The 19,581-nt window shown below is 39.0% G+C and overlaps 1 protein-coding gene across 3 annotated transcripts; it reads right to left on the bottom strand.

Annotated features, from left to right (window-relative positions):
• Positions 1-3,089: 3,089 nt before the first annotated feature.
• Positions 3,090-18,097, bottom strand: LOC143884103 (heat shock 70 kDa protein 16-like). Of its 3 annotated transcripts, none has more exons than XR_013252739.1 (10): positions 16,255-18,097; positions 13,437-13,649; positions 8,100-8,195; positions 7,826-7,978; positions 5,662-5,859; positions 5,437-5,583; positions 5,155-5,283; positions 4,909-5,039; positions 4,647-4,773; positions 3,090-3,389 (listed from the first exon to the last, which is right to left on the bottom strand). XR_013252739.1 is itself a non-coding variant. In XM_077387496.1 (10 exons), the coding sequence occupies exons 1-10, from the start codon at positions 17,422-17,424 to the stop codon at positions 3,377-3,379; spliced, it is 2,346 nt and encodes a 781-aa protein (XP_077243611.1). In that variant the 5' UTR covers positions 17,425-18,072; the 3' UTR covers positions 3,090-3,376. The 3 variants fall into 3 exon arrangements, 2 of the variants coding, with proteins under 2 accessions (XP_077243611.1, XP_077243612.1); XM_077387496.1 differs by having other exon boundaries at positions 4,647-4,742; positions 16,255-18,072; XM_077387497.1 differs by lacking the exon at positions 3,090-3,389 and having other exon boundaries at positions 4,091-4,773.
• Between the last annotated feature and the right edge of the window lie 1,484 nt (positions 18,098-19,581).

Here is a 19,581-nt window from a genome sequence, read left to right as displayed (position 1 = left end):
GATAGGTTTAAAGGGCCTTGCCTAACGCGTTCCATCAGCTTTGGAGCTTTTGGCGTATCGGTAAGGTACCTAACATTTGGTATCAGAGCAACTACCATGTCCCGTGTTCGAGTCACGGAAGGGGCGACTTGTGGAGAGGACTACCTGGAAAGGGCAGTGGAAAGGGCGACTCGTGGAAATGACTACCGGGAAAAAGGGCAAGAGTGAAAGCCGTCATAGAGTAGGCCGCCGAGGACGACGGATTCGGAAGCGTGGTGGTTTGTTACGGTCCTAAGTGGGGTCACACCTAGGTGTGGTACCTAGCCTGGTACGGGACAGGTTTAACGGCCCTTGCCTAACGCGTTCCATTAGCTCTGGAGCTTTTGGCGTATCGGTAAGGTACCTAACATTAGTGTTATGAGTTTTGGTTTCTAGATAAATCCAAAATGAGTCCTGTTTGTGTTTGTTTTTGTTTTGAGTTGAGTTTGTTCTCCAGAGTTACTTTGGGAGTGTAATAGTGTTTCACATCTAGTTGTTTTCCTTTTGGTTTTAATAGGAGAAGCAGAAACGTGTGATGGTTGGTATGATGCTTTGAATTTTATTTTTTTTAAGTTTTTGAATGGAAAATTATTTTAAGATACAAGGAAGAGTCCCTACTTAATTTTGTTGTTCTTGATTTTTCTTCTTGCTTTGATTTCTTCAACAAGATCATCTCACGGTACCGCTTAGCCAACCCACCGTTCCTAGATACTCCGGATCAGGTCAAGGAGTAGAATTGTTTGGGAATGAGAGAATATATAGAGACAAGAGAATGGACGGTCTCGATCATCCTGTGAAGTGGGCTGTAATTTTTTTTTAAATGATGGACTATACGGCAACACACCATATAAAATTTCATGTCAAGATAAGGAGTGCTTAGTACAAGAGAGAAGAAAGACTAAAGATTGAGGCCTGATTTCAACAGAGGAAAGATAGATATGAGTTCCTATAATCTTGTACAAACAACAAGATTGGCAACGGTCCAATATCTAATTGAGGGAAATGTTATCAGCACTACTGTATTTGTATGAGGGCACTCCTCACTTTATTAAAAGTACGGTATGGCCCACACCATAGGATGATCCAAACGGTTCATAAGATGGGCCATAGCCTAAATAGGCTGTACTCCAAAAATCATTTGCATATGTTGATCCTAACCCTCCGATCTAAATGTTAGAGGGTTGATCCTAACCCTCTGTAGATTGGAGGGTTAGGATCAACCTATGGAAATGATATGATCATGGCTTATTAGATGGATATCATTATAAATTGAAGGTCCCTCCCAGTAAAACTTGAAATGCGGTTGTTCAAGTTACTGTTTTTCTTTTGTAATCAAACAAAAGAAAAACAAGAAATTCTCGAAAAATTTTCTTTTCAGAACTTTTCCAAATGATTCACGTAATCCAAACACTGCCTAAAGATATACAAACTAAGCAAACATTTTCCAGGTAGGAAACATAGATTAGTAAGAAATAAACACAAGCTCTGTTGCTAACTAATTTTCCAGTGATTAAGGTAGAGTAATTCCACAACACAATATATTTAGCATATGAAGGTAACCAGCCATACAATAAGACCTAAAGAATTGATAGAAAAAAAAAAAGTGGGGTCTAAATTAAGCTGAGGGTTGCAAAGTAAAGAAGAATCTCGATGGTTGTTTGTATGGAGTGTTAGCATTCGATATAGTTTCTGGCCCTATCACTGATTAACTCTCTGCGTATATTACAAGCAAATTGAAGTAGCATCCGATGAACACAAAATGCACATGTATTCTACATTTTTTTTCCCAGCATTACTATGCACTTTCTATTAAATTTGGCATGGTATCGCCCTTTAGCAGCATTGCAACCTTTTTTCTTTTGTCTTTTGTCTTTTGTCTTTCGATTTCATTCTCGGAAACAAACAGAGAACATGATATGAAAATGCAGTCATTTTTTAGGAGAAGATAAACAAAAGTCGGTGAAAATACAGGCTGATCTGTATGAAAGACAAACAAAAGGGGTAAAATTTCTAAAAAAGGGGGTGACAGTTTTCATATGAGAAACCACCAAATAAAATATGTGGAGTGCAGAAGTGGTTAGCAATTCTCTTAGGCCACGTTTCGTTACCCACAAGATTTAGATTTGGATTTCTCAGATTTTGGCAGTAGAGATTTGGATTCATGTTTGGATACCCGCAAGATTTAGATTTGGATTCTCACATTTGTAGTTGAGATTTGGAACCGAATCAGATCCTTAGATTTCCAAATCAGCTACAACAGAGAAAAAAATCCGATTTTCATATCTGTTCTGCAAGACATTATTTGAAAATCAATATTTGTGGCAATTACCTTCACCTTCGCTGCTCCTCAACCTTGCTGCTGCTGCAGCCAGGCATCTCTCTCTCTCTCTCTCTCTCTCTCTCTCAACCTTGCTGCTACTGCAGCCAGGAATCTCTCTCCATCTCTCTCTCATGAACATGAGGATGATTGATGTAATTTGATCCAAAACTCAAATCCAAATCCAAATACAAAAACATGAGGTATCCAAACGTGGCCTTATTGCCTACACCTTCTACTTGGATTCCAAGTTGAGAAGGCCACGAAATGTTTGGACCAGCGTAGCACAAAAGTCCATGTTATTTTACTCTTATCAAGGAATTAAGCAGCAGTAAGTGTCAAGGAGGTTTCTTTCTGACACTAATCTGACACTAATCTAACAGACAAATTCTTACAAGCTTATCACTGTGGATGGGGATGCCTTTGACAGAAAACTTTCATCTGTTAAAGAGCATAGTTAGCAAAACATGATTAGGCAAAAAAAAATGCAGGGCTGGACAAATTTAAGTTTAATATGGAGTTTTTTTTTCTCGAAAAATGGAGTTTCTTTTTTTAACTATAAAAATTTTAAACGGAGTATTAAACAGCAAACCAATAAAACACATTTAAAAAAAAAACGGAGTTTAAAAGGCGTTTTGCTAACTATGGTTAGGAGTCGTTGGATTGAATGGGACGGGCATCTGCCTTCGCATGCAATGGATGTGCGAAAATTGGACCGCTAATAATTTGGCAAGTGTTTGAAAATTTTGGAAAATGTTCTGAATAAGTGAGGAAAATTTCTGATAAATGCATTGTTAAGAGAATTTTGAAATTGCGATGAGAGCCAGACCAAACATACAGCTTGTGTCTGCACTAAGAGACTGGGATTGAACGAACGTCAAGCTCCATAACTCTGCAATAAATTGTAGCACAAGATCACAACATTTTCGGCAAATAGCAATCAGATTTGGCATATGGAACAGGTACAGGTTCCTGGTTTCTTGTTTGCTAATTGTCAAATGTATGACGAGGTGGGTTCCACATATTATTGATCTGAACCATTCATTTGATTGGCCTGTAAGTCACGGAAAAACAACCAATTTTAACATCCAATAAGTCGTTTGACATGGGACCTCAAAAAATAGTTACTGGTTCACATTCAAAGACAGAAAAAAGTATATAAAGAATGTTGGGATTGGTTGATTAGCATAAGTTTTTGGGCTATAGGACATGCAAAGCAAGCCTAAAATGGGGCAATTCGAACCGATCAAAAGAGGGGCATACTATTCTAGAATAAGCATCCCTCACTGGATTACAGCGAGGTCAGGCACTACTGAAGCATTCCTCCTATAACAGAACAAAAGGCCAGCTAATTTCAATGCAAAACTCGGCCAAATAAACTTTATTGGACAGAAAATTGAGTCGACTCGCCTATGACAGGCTGAAATACATAAAGTTGGTCTATCATTCAATTATAAGTCAGTACGCTCATGTTCGTTTGAGTCCCAAGTGACTAGGTCGAGTCAAGTCGGCTCAGCTCACGTTCAACATAGAATAGAGAGCTAAAACATTCAAGTTTCAAGTTTCAAGTTTCAACCCTAAAACCTGATAGATGCTTCAAATTGGGGGGGAGGTACCACGTCTAACACTTCAATTTTAAGTGTAAACGACACATCCACGACCTAGTGCTGCTTTTCTCAACAAATCATTAACAAAACAAAGAAAGGAAAATTTTGAATTGAGATGTTTTGGAAGCAGCAACATAGACATTAGGTATAAAAAAAAAAGGAAACAAATGATGATTATAAATTCAAAGCCGCTCAAAGAGAAGTAACATAGGCCATGATAGAGCAAGGCTTTTAGAGATCCTCTTGGCCAACATTAATGGCAAGTAATGGTGTGATGTGAGTGTGAGTGTTTCAAATACATTGAAAGTCTACTATGACATGTTGATACAACAGACCTTTTTTTACTTCATGGAATGGGTAGACCACCCAAAAACAGACAAAAGAAGAGAGCCTAGCCATGGCTGATCTGATGGCATAGAAATTACGAAGGACAAAACATCAAAATAAGTGGAATGGTACAGACTCTCAGTAAAACCCAAGAAATAAAGCCAGAGGCTTTAGTAGGGAATCAGGCTGGACCTGAACCTACCAAGGCTAATGAGGAACATGGCCTCTCTTGGGTACAAGATATAGTCATCGTGAAGAGTTTAAAGGAGATGTGATAAACTCAAGCTAATCTATTGATGTGATACTACAACCAAGGCTTGTGACAAGGGGCAAAATATGAATTTGAGAAAGCCTTGGGCATGAAGAGACCCACTCACTCTGTTCGGATGTCATCAAATGAATTTGCACGGTTGTGGCTCTTGCTGTCCCCTTGGCCTGGAGAAGACCCGGGTCTCATTATATGTCTACATGCCCTGAAGTGCAGCAAAGCAAACCTGGTCAGATCTGTTCATAGGGTCAATTAGAAATTTAGAATACTAACAGCATTGCAAAATGAAAGATGGGAACCTGAAATTAAAAAAATAAATAAACAAGACGAGAATTATTTAATTGGAATACAGTTAGTAACCAGAACCATACGTGTCTAGTGCCTCTGTCGTCCTCCGAATTTCGCTGGACCATAGTATCGGGTCACTGTTCTTGGGCAACAAATCCTGCTGTTGTGTTTTCTCCCTCAGCCACTGCTCAGCCTTGTTGCATTCATTAATTACCTGCAATGTCAAATCAGTACCCCACAATCAAATAATCACATTCACCATCACCAATTTCATATGGGAAAATATGAGGCTCTTTTTTTTAATGGTGGGCAAACTATGAGGAGCTTACCGCATCTTTCTCACTGGTCGCTAATGATCTCACAGCCATTCTGTAATCTACAGTGTGCTTCAAGAGATCCCTTGTTGCTTGAGATCTAGCTTCTTCTTCCTTGAATCGATTTTCAATAGGATCCACTAGCTATTAGCAACCAAAGAAAGTTTATTGTGTCATGAATAACAACTTAATAACTAACCGAGAGAGAGAGAGAGAGAGAGAGAGAGAGAGAGAGAGAGAGAGAGAGAGAGAGAGAGAGAGAGAGAGAGAGTTCTTTGAAATTGAGGTGTTAATCACCTTCTTTAGTTCCCCAAGTTTGCTAGTGTAAACATTTTCAGATTCATCATCTCCATCCTCGTAAAGCCAATCCTCCGTCTCTTGCAGTCTTCTAGAGATCTCTTCCCTCTCGGACTCAGTTGCAAAGCTCCGGTATGTATCAAAAAGCTATTTGCGTACATATATTATTCCAAAATCCAGCACATAAACAAGATGAGATAAATGAGAAACTGGATTTGGAGTTACCTTATTGCGCATCTCATAGACATAAGCTTCCAGTGCATTCCTTCTTTCTTTGGTTTGTTCCATGACTTTGTCTTGAAGAGCCAACTGAAATTCTTTCTCTTGAGCTTCTGACAGCTCCGACTTGGACATCCCACCATATATAGTCTCAGTAACTGGTATTTCAACCCTCCTAGGTCTTCCTTTACCAGTATCATCAACCTGCATATGGTAAGGTACCGATTCTTTTATAGTTTTACAAATGTTTAATGAATCAACAAAGGATTTAGTTGGATTTCGTTGGGGATGGCATATCATTATATCAGCACTTTAATGAAAGTTTATACAGCGGCAGAGACCACCACACACTAAATGCTATCTCTGTGCACCTTACACCTTAACATCATCCCTACTACATATTCATAAAAACTTATAGCCTATGAGAAGACCAGACACTTCAGCTTCATTTGAATCCTTGACACTTGTCGAACCCAAAAGAGCCTTTACTATTTCACTTCTGTCCCTAAACATGACACCAAGCCCTATGAGCCTTGCCTACCGAAAGTGGACCCATCAAAATTTTGGGTTTATAAAACATATGGTTTGTCCTAAGGTTCGATCCCAGCTTACCAACCAAAAATAAAATAAAACATATGGTTCCCCTCCAATTTTCATAAAGATCTTGAGATGAATATCCCCAAAACCATTTCTTTATAAGTATCCAACTAAAGATTAGGCCCTTGATCTCCAATATCATCTTTTCTAAATGGAGACGCTTTATCTTCAAAGATTTTCTTTCCAAATGGTTCACAAAACAGTGAAAGGGGCCATAGACAGGACTAGTCCTTTTTCTTGGGGTTCCAACATTGCCATTCTGCGACATAATGAACAAAATATTGTGTAAATACTCAACACACTCCAAACCATCTTAAGATAGAATTCCAATTTCGCCGTCTTGCAATGTATTTGAATGTGATTCTTAATATTACACAACTACAAATCAATTTGTCATTTGAAATTTTTCCTGTTCAACAAGTCAATTGGATTAATATTTTGAGGAGCCGATGTCCAACAAATTCTAGTACTCCAGGAGGGGTAGGACAAGGTAGGTAAAGAGTGAACCAAGAAAAACCTCGAGTAGTTAACCAAGAAAAACTTAAAGGATCTAGGGCCCACACCTTCAATCCTCAAGTAAGGGTGAAACAAAGGCATCTTCAAGCCAACCAGAAAGTTCAAGAAAACAACTTCATGCATGAGATGCATGATCTTTCTATGGATGTTATGTTCTGATGTTTTGTAATATTAAAGTCTGCAATGTAATTTAATAATTTCAGCTTTTAAAGTACTCCCTCTGGGCAGTTAGGCGGATGACTGGTTTCCCATGGAGAACGATGATGATATATAGATTACCTAGGCTAGTGTAAGACATTAGGGTAGTTTATATTTATTTGTCCAAGACCAATTGAGGATGAGATCATTCTCTTGGAGCTCAAAAGATGGATCATGGATACTGCCTTCAGGTGGAGTTCATCTAGTCATATTTTTTACAGTAATCAAAATGCATTTTAGAGATGTCTTGCACAGAAAAATAATAAGCATTTGGTGGTGCTTTAGTAGCAGCAGGCACCATCACCCAGAGGACATTAAATAGCCAGTGCAAAAAGAGGAGTTTATTCAACAATCAATTCAACGCTTCCTTCACTTACATAAAAATCTTAATTCTACGCACCATCAATGCCTAGATGTGTTCAAACAGGTCTCAAACCCATCAATGAATGCACTAATTGTGATCTGCTTCTAGAACCAGTCAATTGATAAACAAAATTCTATCATGGTGGGTTTACTCCATAGTGTAAGTCCAGTGGAGTAATTACTCCTGACTCAAAGCTTGTGTTTCCACAGCCATCGTAAAAGTAGTTCACGTTAATAAACATAAATCTCAGTTATACAATATCTATCACGGAGAAAAAATTGACACGTTACAGCTCATTTTTTTCTAAAATGAAGCCACCTTAGAACACATGACATTACAATTTGCACAAAAAACTGAGTCAGAATTACTTCAAATATTTAATGATAATAGACAGTGTCAGGGTAGATCAAGTATGGTATAAGAACCATTATTATTTGCAGGCAAGGAAGCAGAAAATCAATTCACTCAACAGAAAACTATAGTTTAGAAACATACACTGGAAGATTCTGACTGAGGAAATGTACCACTTTCAGCACCATTTGCTACTGTATTATAAGAACCATCAGAGGCTAGCTCAGGTTCCACTTTCTCCAAATTCGAATGAGTTGCAGCCCTTGGATCTGGATCATGTATCTCATCTTCTACCAACTGGAGCGTTTGAATAGCGTCAAGTGGTGTTACAAACATGTATGGATGACAAAAAATTCAGAGAATGATCAATGCTCAATATTTCTACTGAAGTTGATCAAGAACAAAATTTTGTACTCACTGAGGCTGACACCACGGAAACAATCCCATGGAGGTTCAACTGAACTCTAACTTTAATTTTAGGTTTCACGTTATGGGAAACTTGGAAAGGACCAATCTGTGGACAGTAAACAAAACCCTATTTAGAAGTGATTTTAATCAAATCACAAAAGAAATCGAGGCTGCAATACAATGTTGAATGATATACATTTTGTAATAGAAAAAACAAAAAACAAGCAGTCTATTTCTAATGATGAGATGCACCATTTAAACATTGAAGGATTTGATAACAATGAGTGAAAAGTTTGGGATGTTGTGTGCTCAGATACATTAAGCCTTCTTGCTTATGTGTCGTTAGGTTTCATCTTAATGGTATGTTGGTTGTCATGTTGGTTGGATCTTCCTTTGTAATCGCAATCGCCTCTCAAAGAAGAGATAGTTTAGCCAATTGTATACCACTCATAGTGAGAAAGTAGGCACAGTAAAAGGGATGCCGATGCCCATACAAATCCTAGCATAAGTTTCATTAGAGAACAGTTTCACATTATCTGGACTGCTCATGTCTTTAACCTTTCTGGATGTTCCTTCAAAGTGGACACCAACCTCACTGCCATCTATTCTCATTTGCTGGAAGCAGCATGCCATGATTGCCCTCTTTCCGGCATAATGTATCTCTCCCAACCACAAGAACCTTGGATATTTAGCTACATTATACTTTCATCCACGCTTTTATCTTTCAAACCTCTGCTACGTATCAATTGTTTATCTCTTTGCTACATTCTTAGTTAAAAGTATAAAAGTTTTAGACGATCAAAAACCTTTTTGGATAAATGCATTGCATCTCTATACATGCTGGTTTGAAGAGAGGTTAGCAGAAATACCCCTAGAAGGTGGAAAGTGCGCTTCCAGAGAATTGTGCTTCTGAAGCAAAATTTGTATCACTTGGAAGAAAATGGGATCATGCGTTTTGAAAGCGTGTCTCCCATTTTCTGGAAGCATGCTTCCCATTTTTGCAATTCATGTTTCAGTTGTTTAAAATTCATGATTCCAACAGTCAAAAATCACAATTCCCATAATATGGAATCTTCTATGAAGCACGGGTACGGGTACGACACGACACGGGTACGTGATTTTCCAAAAAACCCGGGTGCGGGTACGTTCAGGTACGCCGAATATAATAATATATTTTAATATTTTATTATATATTTATAAAAATTTAAAAAAAAATAATTGGAGAGCTATCAAATAACAATAACATCACCAAAATGAAAAATTCTAATATTACTCTTCATTTCATAAGTATTTAAGTTCCATATTTCATAACATGAGGCATCAATACATCATTCATCAGAAAAAAAGTCTGTTGCCAGTGTGTTGACCAGTGCCTGACAAGATGAATAATTTTTAGAGGCCAAATTATGAGATTTTTTATACCGGACTTTTGGGATTTAATAATGTTTGGACATAATAGATTTTATGAATTTTTAAAATTTGAAATATACCCCACCGTTTGGAAGTTAAGAAAGTTAAAATTTTGACCCGACCCTTTTTCTTCGGATTTTGTACTAGAACATGATAGTTGACTTTTTTCCCTTTTAGATTTGGGCCTTGAAACTATTTTTAAAAAATCCAAATGGGGGGGCGGGGGGGGGTATTCCGTTATTTACATGCAAATCTTAAGTAAAGACATTTACTTAAATGATTTACATGTAAATACTAAGTACAGGAGAGGAGAGAGAAGATGCACAGGAAGGATTTAAATCAGATCCTTAAACCAGATAAGAGAAGCAGGAGGTGTCGGGTACGCGTGGGTGCGCACCCGACACACACCCAGCAACCAAAATTGGAGTTTTTTTTTTTTTAAATAATTGGGGTACGTACCTGGGGCGTACCCAAATGTACCCGTACCCCATACGTGTCGGGTACAGGTACGGGAGCCCCGGGAGAGTACCCGTGCTTCCTAGGGAATCTTGGTTTTGGAATCACATTTACCTATTTTAAAAGATGTGATTCCCTTAATTTTTAGCGACAGCCTCCTTTGTAGTGTTATTTACATTACCATTTTACTTAGGTGAAGTTATGAGATATTCTTTAGGGTAAATTAACCAAACAACTAAAAATCGTAAAATCTAATCGTTTTAGGGTCCCTCCCTCCCTCCGATTCGAGCTTCGGTCGCAGCCATCACCATCGTCATCGATTTTGTCATCACCTTCTTGTAGTCAAGGTTTTAAATTTCGGTTTCGGAATGTGTTTCGGTACTCACCGAAACCGAAATTTTTTGCCGAAATTTTGAAATTTCGTTCAAAATCCCACGAAATCAAAAAAGTATTATTGTATCCCCGTTGAAAGTTCGGCCGAAATTACTGAAACCAAAATTTCGGTAATTTCGGCTGAAATTTTGGGAAGATATTAAATAACGACTCATTTCCAGATTTTTTTGGCGAAATCCCGAAATTTTAGGAAAACAAAATTTCGATCGAACTAATGTAACGTTTCGATTAAAATCGATTTCGATTTCGGTATTGACCGAAATCTGAGATTTTGGATTTTGGATTTCGAAATTTAAAATCTTGCTTGCAGTTGCCAATCTGTAACAAACAGTAAGTGAAGAAGAAGAACTGCCCTATTAATCGAGAATGATTTCCCTTTCCCCTCTAAAGAAGATGAATTGTTGACAAAGAAGATAAACTGACTAGCTGTTCTATTCGCGTCAATTAGAAGATGAAGGAAAGGCTGCACGGTAAGTGCATATTTTTCATTCTTTCTCCCCTTCACTGTTTTTTTCAATTCCGGAGTTTTTGTTGCACACTGTTTGTTGTGTGTCGATTACTTAATTACAAGAAAAAGAACAAGAAGAGCAATTCATTTTCTTCGTTTTTCCCCTTCTCTCTCTGTTTTTGTTTAATCCCTCCCTCCCTCAGTTGATTGAGTTGAGTTGAGGAAGGAAAAAAATGTGCTTACTGCTACTGCTCTTCTCCTCCTTTAATTAAGGCACAACAAAAACTGTGCAACAGAAACTCAGGATACTGGAATTAAGAATAACAGTGAAAAGGTAAAAAAGAAGAAAAAATGCGCTTACTGCTCCTGCTCTTCTTCTTCCTGTAAACGTGCAACAAGAACTCGGTCGAGAGAGAGAGAGGCCTTTGTCCCAAACTAGTTGGGGTCGGCTAATGAATTCTTTAGAAAATTTTCATGAAGAAGGTGAAAGGATCTACCCGGCTCAAATTGATTAAGTCTACTCCTGACACTAGTTGGGTTCGTCTACATGGATCATTTTCTTCCATTCTATCCTATCCAAGATCATGTTCTTTGTTATGTTCCTAGCCCTTAAGTCTTTCCTCACTGTTTCTACCCAAGTTGTTTTCGGTCTGCCCCTACCTCTTTTCTACCCAAGCTCTTCCTACGGGTACAAAATGTTTCATCCATTTCAGACAAAATGAAACGAGATTGATAACTATGCCTACTGCAGAAAGGGGATTCTCCAAAAGCCAATGTTTATTGAATGTTGAAAACAATAGCTTTCTTGCCATCAAATGATTCTTTCTAATTAACCTTAGGCCTACCAATTGGGATAATTTCGCTCCTTTGGAACGGAGATAAGATCTCTAAAAAGAATTACCCCCAAGCCTGCCTACTTCAGAACCATTTCTTTCCCAATGAACTCAAGATCTACCCAAAACCAAGCCCTCTTTCCTACCATATATGAAATATCCATTTCTATTTTCTAACAAGCCCTCAATGCCAAAGTTAGAGCAATAATTGGATTTTTTCTACCTTCATCCTCACTCTTTTCCAAAAAAAATAAATTGCATGCACTAAAATCTAAAGCTTGAGGCACCAGTTGGCCTAACACTTAAACCCAAATATAGAAATTGGATCAATTTCAATGAAAAAATTCAGAAGTAAAAAAAAATTAGGCATGTTCAAATAGACAAAAAACCCCACACAGGGTTGGGAAAGCAAGCCACACTCCTACAAACCTAGACCCAGGGATGCTAAGGAATCAAGAGATTAAGAACAACCCCAAAAGGCATCGATTGCATCCCACAAGAAAAAGTCAAGCTGCTAGCTTCAAAAATGGCGAGAAGCAACAGACCCTATTTAAAAATATTATACCCACTAAAACAACAGACCCTATTTAAAGATATTATACACCTAATGTCTCATCTCCATCGAATTATAGCTTTCTACCAAGCAGAATTCAAAGTAGATTTTTTTTTCTCTTTCCACAAATAGCTTCCCCTCACAAGTGACAAATACAAGAGGCCTATTGGCTTTATTGCCCACCCACAATCACCGTCGCTCTAGCTAGGCTATTAGACTTGCAAGATCTTTGAAAGATCTCATAAAAAAGATAGTTCTCCTACTGAGCCCCCATATTCGTTTGCACAACCTGTCTACGACAAGAGCTCTTAGAAGAAACCCCATATTCAAGGTCCTGATTACCTAATCCAGCTTCCTCATATTCAAACTCCTGATTACCTTTTCTTTTTCTTAATGGAAACAGAGAATTTATTTATTCAGGTTCCTGATTACCTAATCTGGCTTCTCCTTTTGATCCAAGAAAAAAGACAAGTGGCAAGACCATCACTAACTTCGGTAATCCCAATCATTAAACAAGACTGTGTCTCTCCTACCCTGTCCTTGAAAGGATCTAAAAAAAAAAAAAAGTTCTCCTACTGAAACCCCCATATTCTCTTCGCAAACTGTCTATGACAGGACAAGGGGCTCTTAGAGGAAACCCCATATACAACAGCTAAAGCAATGAATACACCAAGGAAGCAGGATTCGTTCCCTGGACTGGGGAATCGCGATTCCCCAGTACGCGGATTCGATTCGGGAATCGGTTCGAATCCCCGAAAATTGGGAATTGGGGTTTGGATTCGTCGGAACCCCGATTCCCACTTTATAGGAACCCAGATTCCCAATTTTTAGAACCGCGAATCCCCAGCGACTCTCCGGCAAACCCACAATTCCCGCTCCCAACCATCCCCGGAGCCTTCGATTCCCACTTTCGAATCCCGAATCGAATCCCGCTTTCGATTCCCGCCCTGGCAACCTTGGAATATACAATATCCTTTCAAATAAATTATAATACATGTAAAAATCACAAATAATATACAGTATTGTGACATCAGAAAACATATAAGATTTGCGACCCAGTTAAAATTTGCAAAACAATCAAAAGAAGCTAAGCCTTTCAGATAGCTCATGCAAAACAATCACAAATAAATTTCATAGGATGCATCTTGTGATAGAAAATGTACAAGATTCTTCCAAAAACATGAGTTCATACAGCTCTTAGGATCCCAAGAGTACAAATAATTAGACAATTGAAGCATATAACGATGGGCATACCGTGAAACAACTAATTTTTGGAGAAACACCAGGAGGCAAGTCACTTTGATCAGCATAGAATGCTTCCAAACGGAATGTTTTAGTTCGGTGAAAAGTAAGCACTTTAACACTCGGAAATGGTTTGCCTTTAGGAAATAATATGCTATTTGAGAGCGTGCCAATGGGACCTTCATCCGATGAAAATCCTATGGAAAAGGGAAATGAATCTCGAACCTGAAAAGGACAGGATATATACAGTAAAATTTACCAGTATGATAGCTAGGGATACAGAGAGAGAGAGAGAGAGAGAGAGAGAGAGAGAGAGAGAGAGAGAGATTGCAATAGTGAAAATCAAAGAACTCACAAGTGAAGTCACAAGCACAGAACTTTAGACAGCATGTCACATTTGCAGCCCATTTAATGCACACAAAAATCATAAAAACAAGGCTACAGAATTGGAGATCAAATAAAGTGAAAATAAGGAGCCAATCTACCTGTTTCTTGTCTTAAATATTGAAAAATGTATGATATCACAAGATGGGCATGAAAATCTATAAGAACACAACATATGAAGCAGGAAGCCAAACAAAAATAAATAAAAATGAGTTAGACTCGAACCAATCTACATTCACCATACCAAACACAAAGGAAACACTACGTTCGGGTTTCATGGATTAACATCTCCAACAATGATTTAATTTCCTATTTTTCTGCTTCCTCTCTACCTGCAAAAAAGATGCAAGAGAAACAACTCGGCTCCTGTAGCAAGAGCCTTGTTTTTATCCATTTCCAATTTTCTATGAAATCATCAGCCAAGTAATTCAATAAGTCCTTTCTTCTGTTTCTTCCCAATTTAATACCTCAAAGACCATGGGGTTCAAAAGAGAAGAATATGTCAATATAAATACATGGAAAAAACTGTTTGAAGGACCATAAAAATCAAAATAACTTAATCAGAAACAAAATGTCGCAGGTTCATATACAGATAAAAAAAAGGTCAATCATGTTTGTTTAGATATGGTATAACAATCTTCCATGAAGTGAAACATCCATATTTGCAATGAGGCATTCAGCCTAATGTCGTAAGGCTTTGATAACCCCACTGTATACACATAGTTAACTAATGATTTCCATACACTGGCGAGTGGTAAGTTAGATCTTACATCCCATAAGCAGCAAAAAGCAACAACAGGAACAGTGATAAGTACCAAATAAGATACTTTAGGAAAAAGTGGGAGCTTTTCACCTGTGGTATGGATGGAGAGAGGTTTGCTCTAGCGATGAGATCTCTTCCCCAATCATCCAAAAGTGGGAGCCCCCAATGCCGGATTTTCTAAAATTGAATTTTGATGGCTCAAGCCTGGTGCACTGGGCCCGCCCTTTTGATGCCTCAAGCCTCGGCAATCTACGTCCGGCTAGCATGGGGGGTGCTAAGGGATGAGCATGAGGTGGTTAGATGGGCCTTCGCGGGGCCTATTGGAATTACCGATTCGAATAAGGCGGAAGTTCTGGCCGTTCTTCTTTTAAGGGGGACGGATATCAATCGTATTGTGGTAGAAGGCGATTCACTGAATGTTATCCGGTGGTTATCCGGCTCACACCTTTCCTTGGCGGTTAGCAGATTTCTTCAATGGGATCTTAGACATTGTGGGATCTAATTGCAGTACCTTTCGTCACACTAGGAGGTCAGCAAATGTTTCGGCGGATAAGTTGGCTAAAAGTGGAGTTCACTTGGAGTTGCTAGAGCTTTATGATTTTCTCCCTCCTTGATTCGTTTGTTGTTTTTTCTTCTTTGTATATTGTCTCTGTTCTATTCTGTTCCCTCTTTATTTCTTGACCATCTCGGTCTTTTTCAATGAAATTCTTAACCATTCAAAAAAAAAGAAGGATACTTTAGGACCCATGACCTTTAGGAAACAAAGCATCTACGAATCATGAGTTGAAGAGGAAGATACACCCTATGTGGAAGATTCAGGAAACCATAAGTTGCACCGTAATTGGTAGAAATGTATGCGGGGATTTGATTCTAGTTCCCTGGTATGACCAGGCCTAAAAACTATCTTTTGCATTACATTTTCAGTATTATTAAGTCATGCACATAAAATGCAGAGACTGGAAGCAAATCTATCACAAATGAGTCTATTCTAAACCAATACACTTACATGAAAATACTAAGGGATCCACTAGATCAAAATCAAAAGGATAAGAAGGGAAGCATCAAGTAGTTCTTATAGCATAGAATTTCAGTGTTGGTTCTCCATTGATACACTAAGCAAAACTTTGTTGATGCAAAGCTGAATTTATATAATAAGTTCATCAATCCAAACCAGATAACTTCATTGAGACCGCAAAGTACACCAAAGCTCCATGAACTCCAGTTGCAATTTCTTCCTTTAAATTTTCTTTACATAAAGTAACAGATTCATTGCGAAACCGAAAAAAAAAAAAACCTTTACAATAAGATTACATAGAAGAAATACGATCAAAGAGGGAAACTGGCTGCCAAAGATTTCTACAGCAAAATTTGGCTCAAAAGCATCAATAATTTTGAACATGATTTTTATTGTTTTATAAGATATTCTTACAATGAGGAGTCGTGTCTTACTATTTTGGTAAAAGCTAAATGCAGAGTATATTAATTAGGAACTACTAAATAGAAACAAAGGAGAGAAGCAGGCAACCTACTTATAAGACATAACAAAGCAAAGACCAGACCCAGGTAATATCAACAGTGCACAAAAAATTGTTAGAACTCAATGGTAGTTTCAGTCATGAAATTCATATGCACGGCAATGGATGGCATGTATCACAGGATTTAATTATTATATTTGAAACACACCTCATAATCTCTGACCCTGAATATTGGGCTAAGCATGGCACACTGAAGAGCACATCCACGGGCCACACATTCACTCGCATTCAGTGTCCGACTAGGCTCTCTCTTGAACAGAGCAGCCAGCATTCTCATAACAGCTGGGATCCTAGAGCCTGATCCCACAAGCTCAACCGAATGAATCTTATCCAAGCTCAAACCTACATCAACCATAGCCTTCTTACAAGGCACACTAATCCTCTCTAACAATCCCGATGACAGTTTCTCAAAATCCTCCCTCTTAATAAAACCTTTGACGTCTTTTTCATCCATCAAGCACTCAATATTAATGGGTGCCTCGGCGTTTGCGCTCAAAACCTTCTTCAGCTTCTCACATGCAGCCCTCAGCCTAGCACAGGCTCGGACATTAGAGTGCACATCGATATTGTACTGCTCCTTGAACTGCGCCGCAAAATGATCAAACAAGACCTCGTCAAAATCTCTCCCACCCAAGTTTCTATCAAATGCATGGGAAAGAACCCTCATACGGCCAACCTCGAATGACACGACGGAGACTTGAGTGTCGCAATGACCGATATCAACAAATACAACATAAGTTGGACCCACACTGGCAAAATCTGTCTTGTAAATCCCATAACTAAGAGCAGTTGCTGTAGTATCATACATCAACCTCAATGGTTTCAGTCCAGCTATTGCAGCAGCATTTAAATAAGCCCTCCTCTGCAAATCCAGGAAATAACAAGGAATCCCAATCACGCACTCTGAGACTTGCATTTCCAAATTCTTCTCAGATATCTGTTTCAAATGTGATAGGAGCATTGCCATGATCTGAACAGGCGTGAACATATGGATCTCCCCTAAGTACGGCAAATGGATCAGAATGCCTCCATCAGGAGCTTCAGAAGTTTCAAAAGGGAGCCTTCTGAGTTCCTCTTGAACATCGGGATCAGAGTAATTCCTACCTATCAATCTCTTAACCTGAGAGATTGTGGATTTAGGGTTCATGGTAGCAGAGGCAAGCCCGGCCGAGCCTAGGAAGCGCTGCTTCTCGCCAAACGAGACCACTGCAGGGGTCTCACGATTCGATTCATCATTCAACAAGACATCAACTCCCCCATGCTTCACAACCGCAACAACGCAATTCTCATTGCCTATATCAAACCCTACCGCACTCATCTCAACCAATATAGATCATACACTCGGTATTTCAAGATCAAAACTAAAATTTAAATTCTAAAAAAAGACACTATTCAATCCATCGCAATTCATAACCAGCTCAACATCGAAAAACTGTCACAATTTCAACAAATACATCTTCAGTATCCAAGACAATCGCATCAACAATGAAAAACCCTAGAACCACAAAATTCAGCGAGTTCCCTCCGTTTTAATCTAGAAAACCCTAGATTTCAAAACCTAAAGCTAAAGCAGAAGGGATTCCTCCAAATTTCATCAAAATCTAGCACTAGAATATCATAATTGCGAGAAAAGCTACAATCGAGATAAAGAAAAACACTAATTCGATCAAGTTACGGATGAAATGATATCGAGGACAAAGATGAGAGGAACAAGACTACCTGGTCTTGGAAGGATGGAGAGGAGGAGCGGACAGGATAGAAGAGGATAAAAAAAATACCCTAGAATTGCAGAGAAGATATATCCTTCTCGTTCGGAGAGAGAGAAGCGACTTTGAAATCGTGGAAAAAGGAGCGAATTGAGAAATGTTCTAGTAGTAACCAGAAGAATCGATTTTACACGGGTCAGGCGGTAGCTGGTCTTCAAATTTCATGTCGTGGTGACCAATGCGCACCCCTTAGCACTTGACGTGTGAAATAGGAGCTGATAAATTCGCACCCCATGTAGGATGATTCGCGACCCCCATAAGGTGACTTGTGGCAGACTGCTAACGCTCTTTGACTTCAAATCGCGTAATTAGGGTTGCGAATCATCCTACAGGGGTGCGAATTTTTCATTACCCGTGTGAAATTTTCCAAATCCGCTGTTGTGGGTCCCACCGTCGTTGTTTATTATTTCCTTTTTGGGATCATTTCCGGGCGAGTTAGGGGTTAGACCTAAGCTCAATGGTTAAGGCTTTGTTTCTCAGCCTTGAGGTTTGCAGGTTCGATCCTAGCTTACCTACGCACAAAAAAAAAAAATCATTTCCAGGGGAGTCATCTTGGCTAGATGCAGTCTTACCCAATCAAAGGTTGTAATCGGATGATCTTGACCGTTCGTCCAGTGGGCCTACCACATAAGGCCGTGATGCACTTGCAGTCACCAAAAACGATGGGCCCATGTTTTGGGTGATCGAAACCGTTCATTTGTTGAGTCCTGATGTGGATAGGTTGTGCCAAGAAAATCTTCTCCATAGGATGTTTCTAATCCTGATATTTGTGGAGGTTTAAAATGGACAGCACAGTATAAAAACGTCCTCGGATAGGAGGGTTAGAATCATCGTATGGAGAAGATTTTCTTGGCACACCCTCTCTACATCGGGCCCAGCAAATGAACGGTTTGGATCACCCTAAATGTGGGCCCCACTGTTCTGAGGAGACTGCGTGTGCATGTACGGCCCGGGAACCATATAATTTTTCCGTACTAAAGAGGGGTTTTAAAATGATGGACGGACGTGTCACGAGTATAGACACGTACAGCAAAACACATATAGTGGGTCCGCATAAGGGAGACTTTCCTTCAATCACTTTACGACATTCAGGTGTCCCCAGGGTCAAAGCCAGGAATTTGGTCTGGGGGGGGGGGGGGCAAAGAATGGTTCTTGTTGAATGTTGTGGCCTGCACTTTTATAGAGGTTTTTATAAACAAGATGCAATCTATTTACACTACGGCCTTACAAATGAACAATTTGGATCATCCTATGAAACACAGCATAGCCCTTTTTGAAAAATACTAGAGTTCAAAAATACAACAGTTTGGATCAACCTATTGACATTGTGGCTAAAAAAAATCCCTGATTTCAGGGAGGCAACTGCCCCCCTCGCTCCTGATTTAAGGGGTGCAACCTATTTATATTGTGGCACAACAAATGAATGGTTCATATCTTCTGTGAAGTGGGCCTCACTGTCCTTTTGTAAAATCCTGGACTCTACGGCCACACACCATATAAAAACTCATGACTTTTACAGGTAAATATGAAATTCTATATGTTGTCCGCATGTGAAGTCAAGTGTTTTTCAAAAACTACGGTGAGGCCCACTTCATAGGATGATCCAAACCATTCATATGTTTGGTCACCATGTAGATAGGTTGTGAACCAAAACTCATTTCGATTTGATGATCCTAAGCTATAGAGGTTGTCCCATTATTGATCAGAGG

The sequence above is a fragment of the Tasmannia lanceolata genome, unplaced genomic scaffold (genome assembly GCF_043159265.1).
Source record: "Tasmannia lanceolata isolate RefF3 unplaced genomic scaffold, GAP_Taslan_0.1 ptg000008l, whole genome shotgun sequence".
Classification (NCBI taxonomy): Eukaryota; Viridiplantae; Streptophyta; class Magnoliopsida; order Canellales; family Winteraceae; genus Tasmannia; species Tasmannia lanceolata.
Note: the sequence above shows the minus strand (reverse complement) of the source record. Positions and strands in the feature narration are given on the sequence as shown.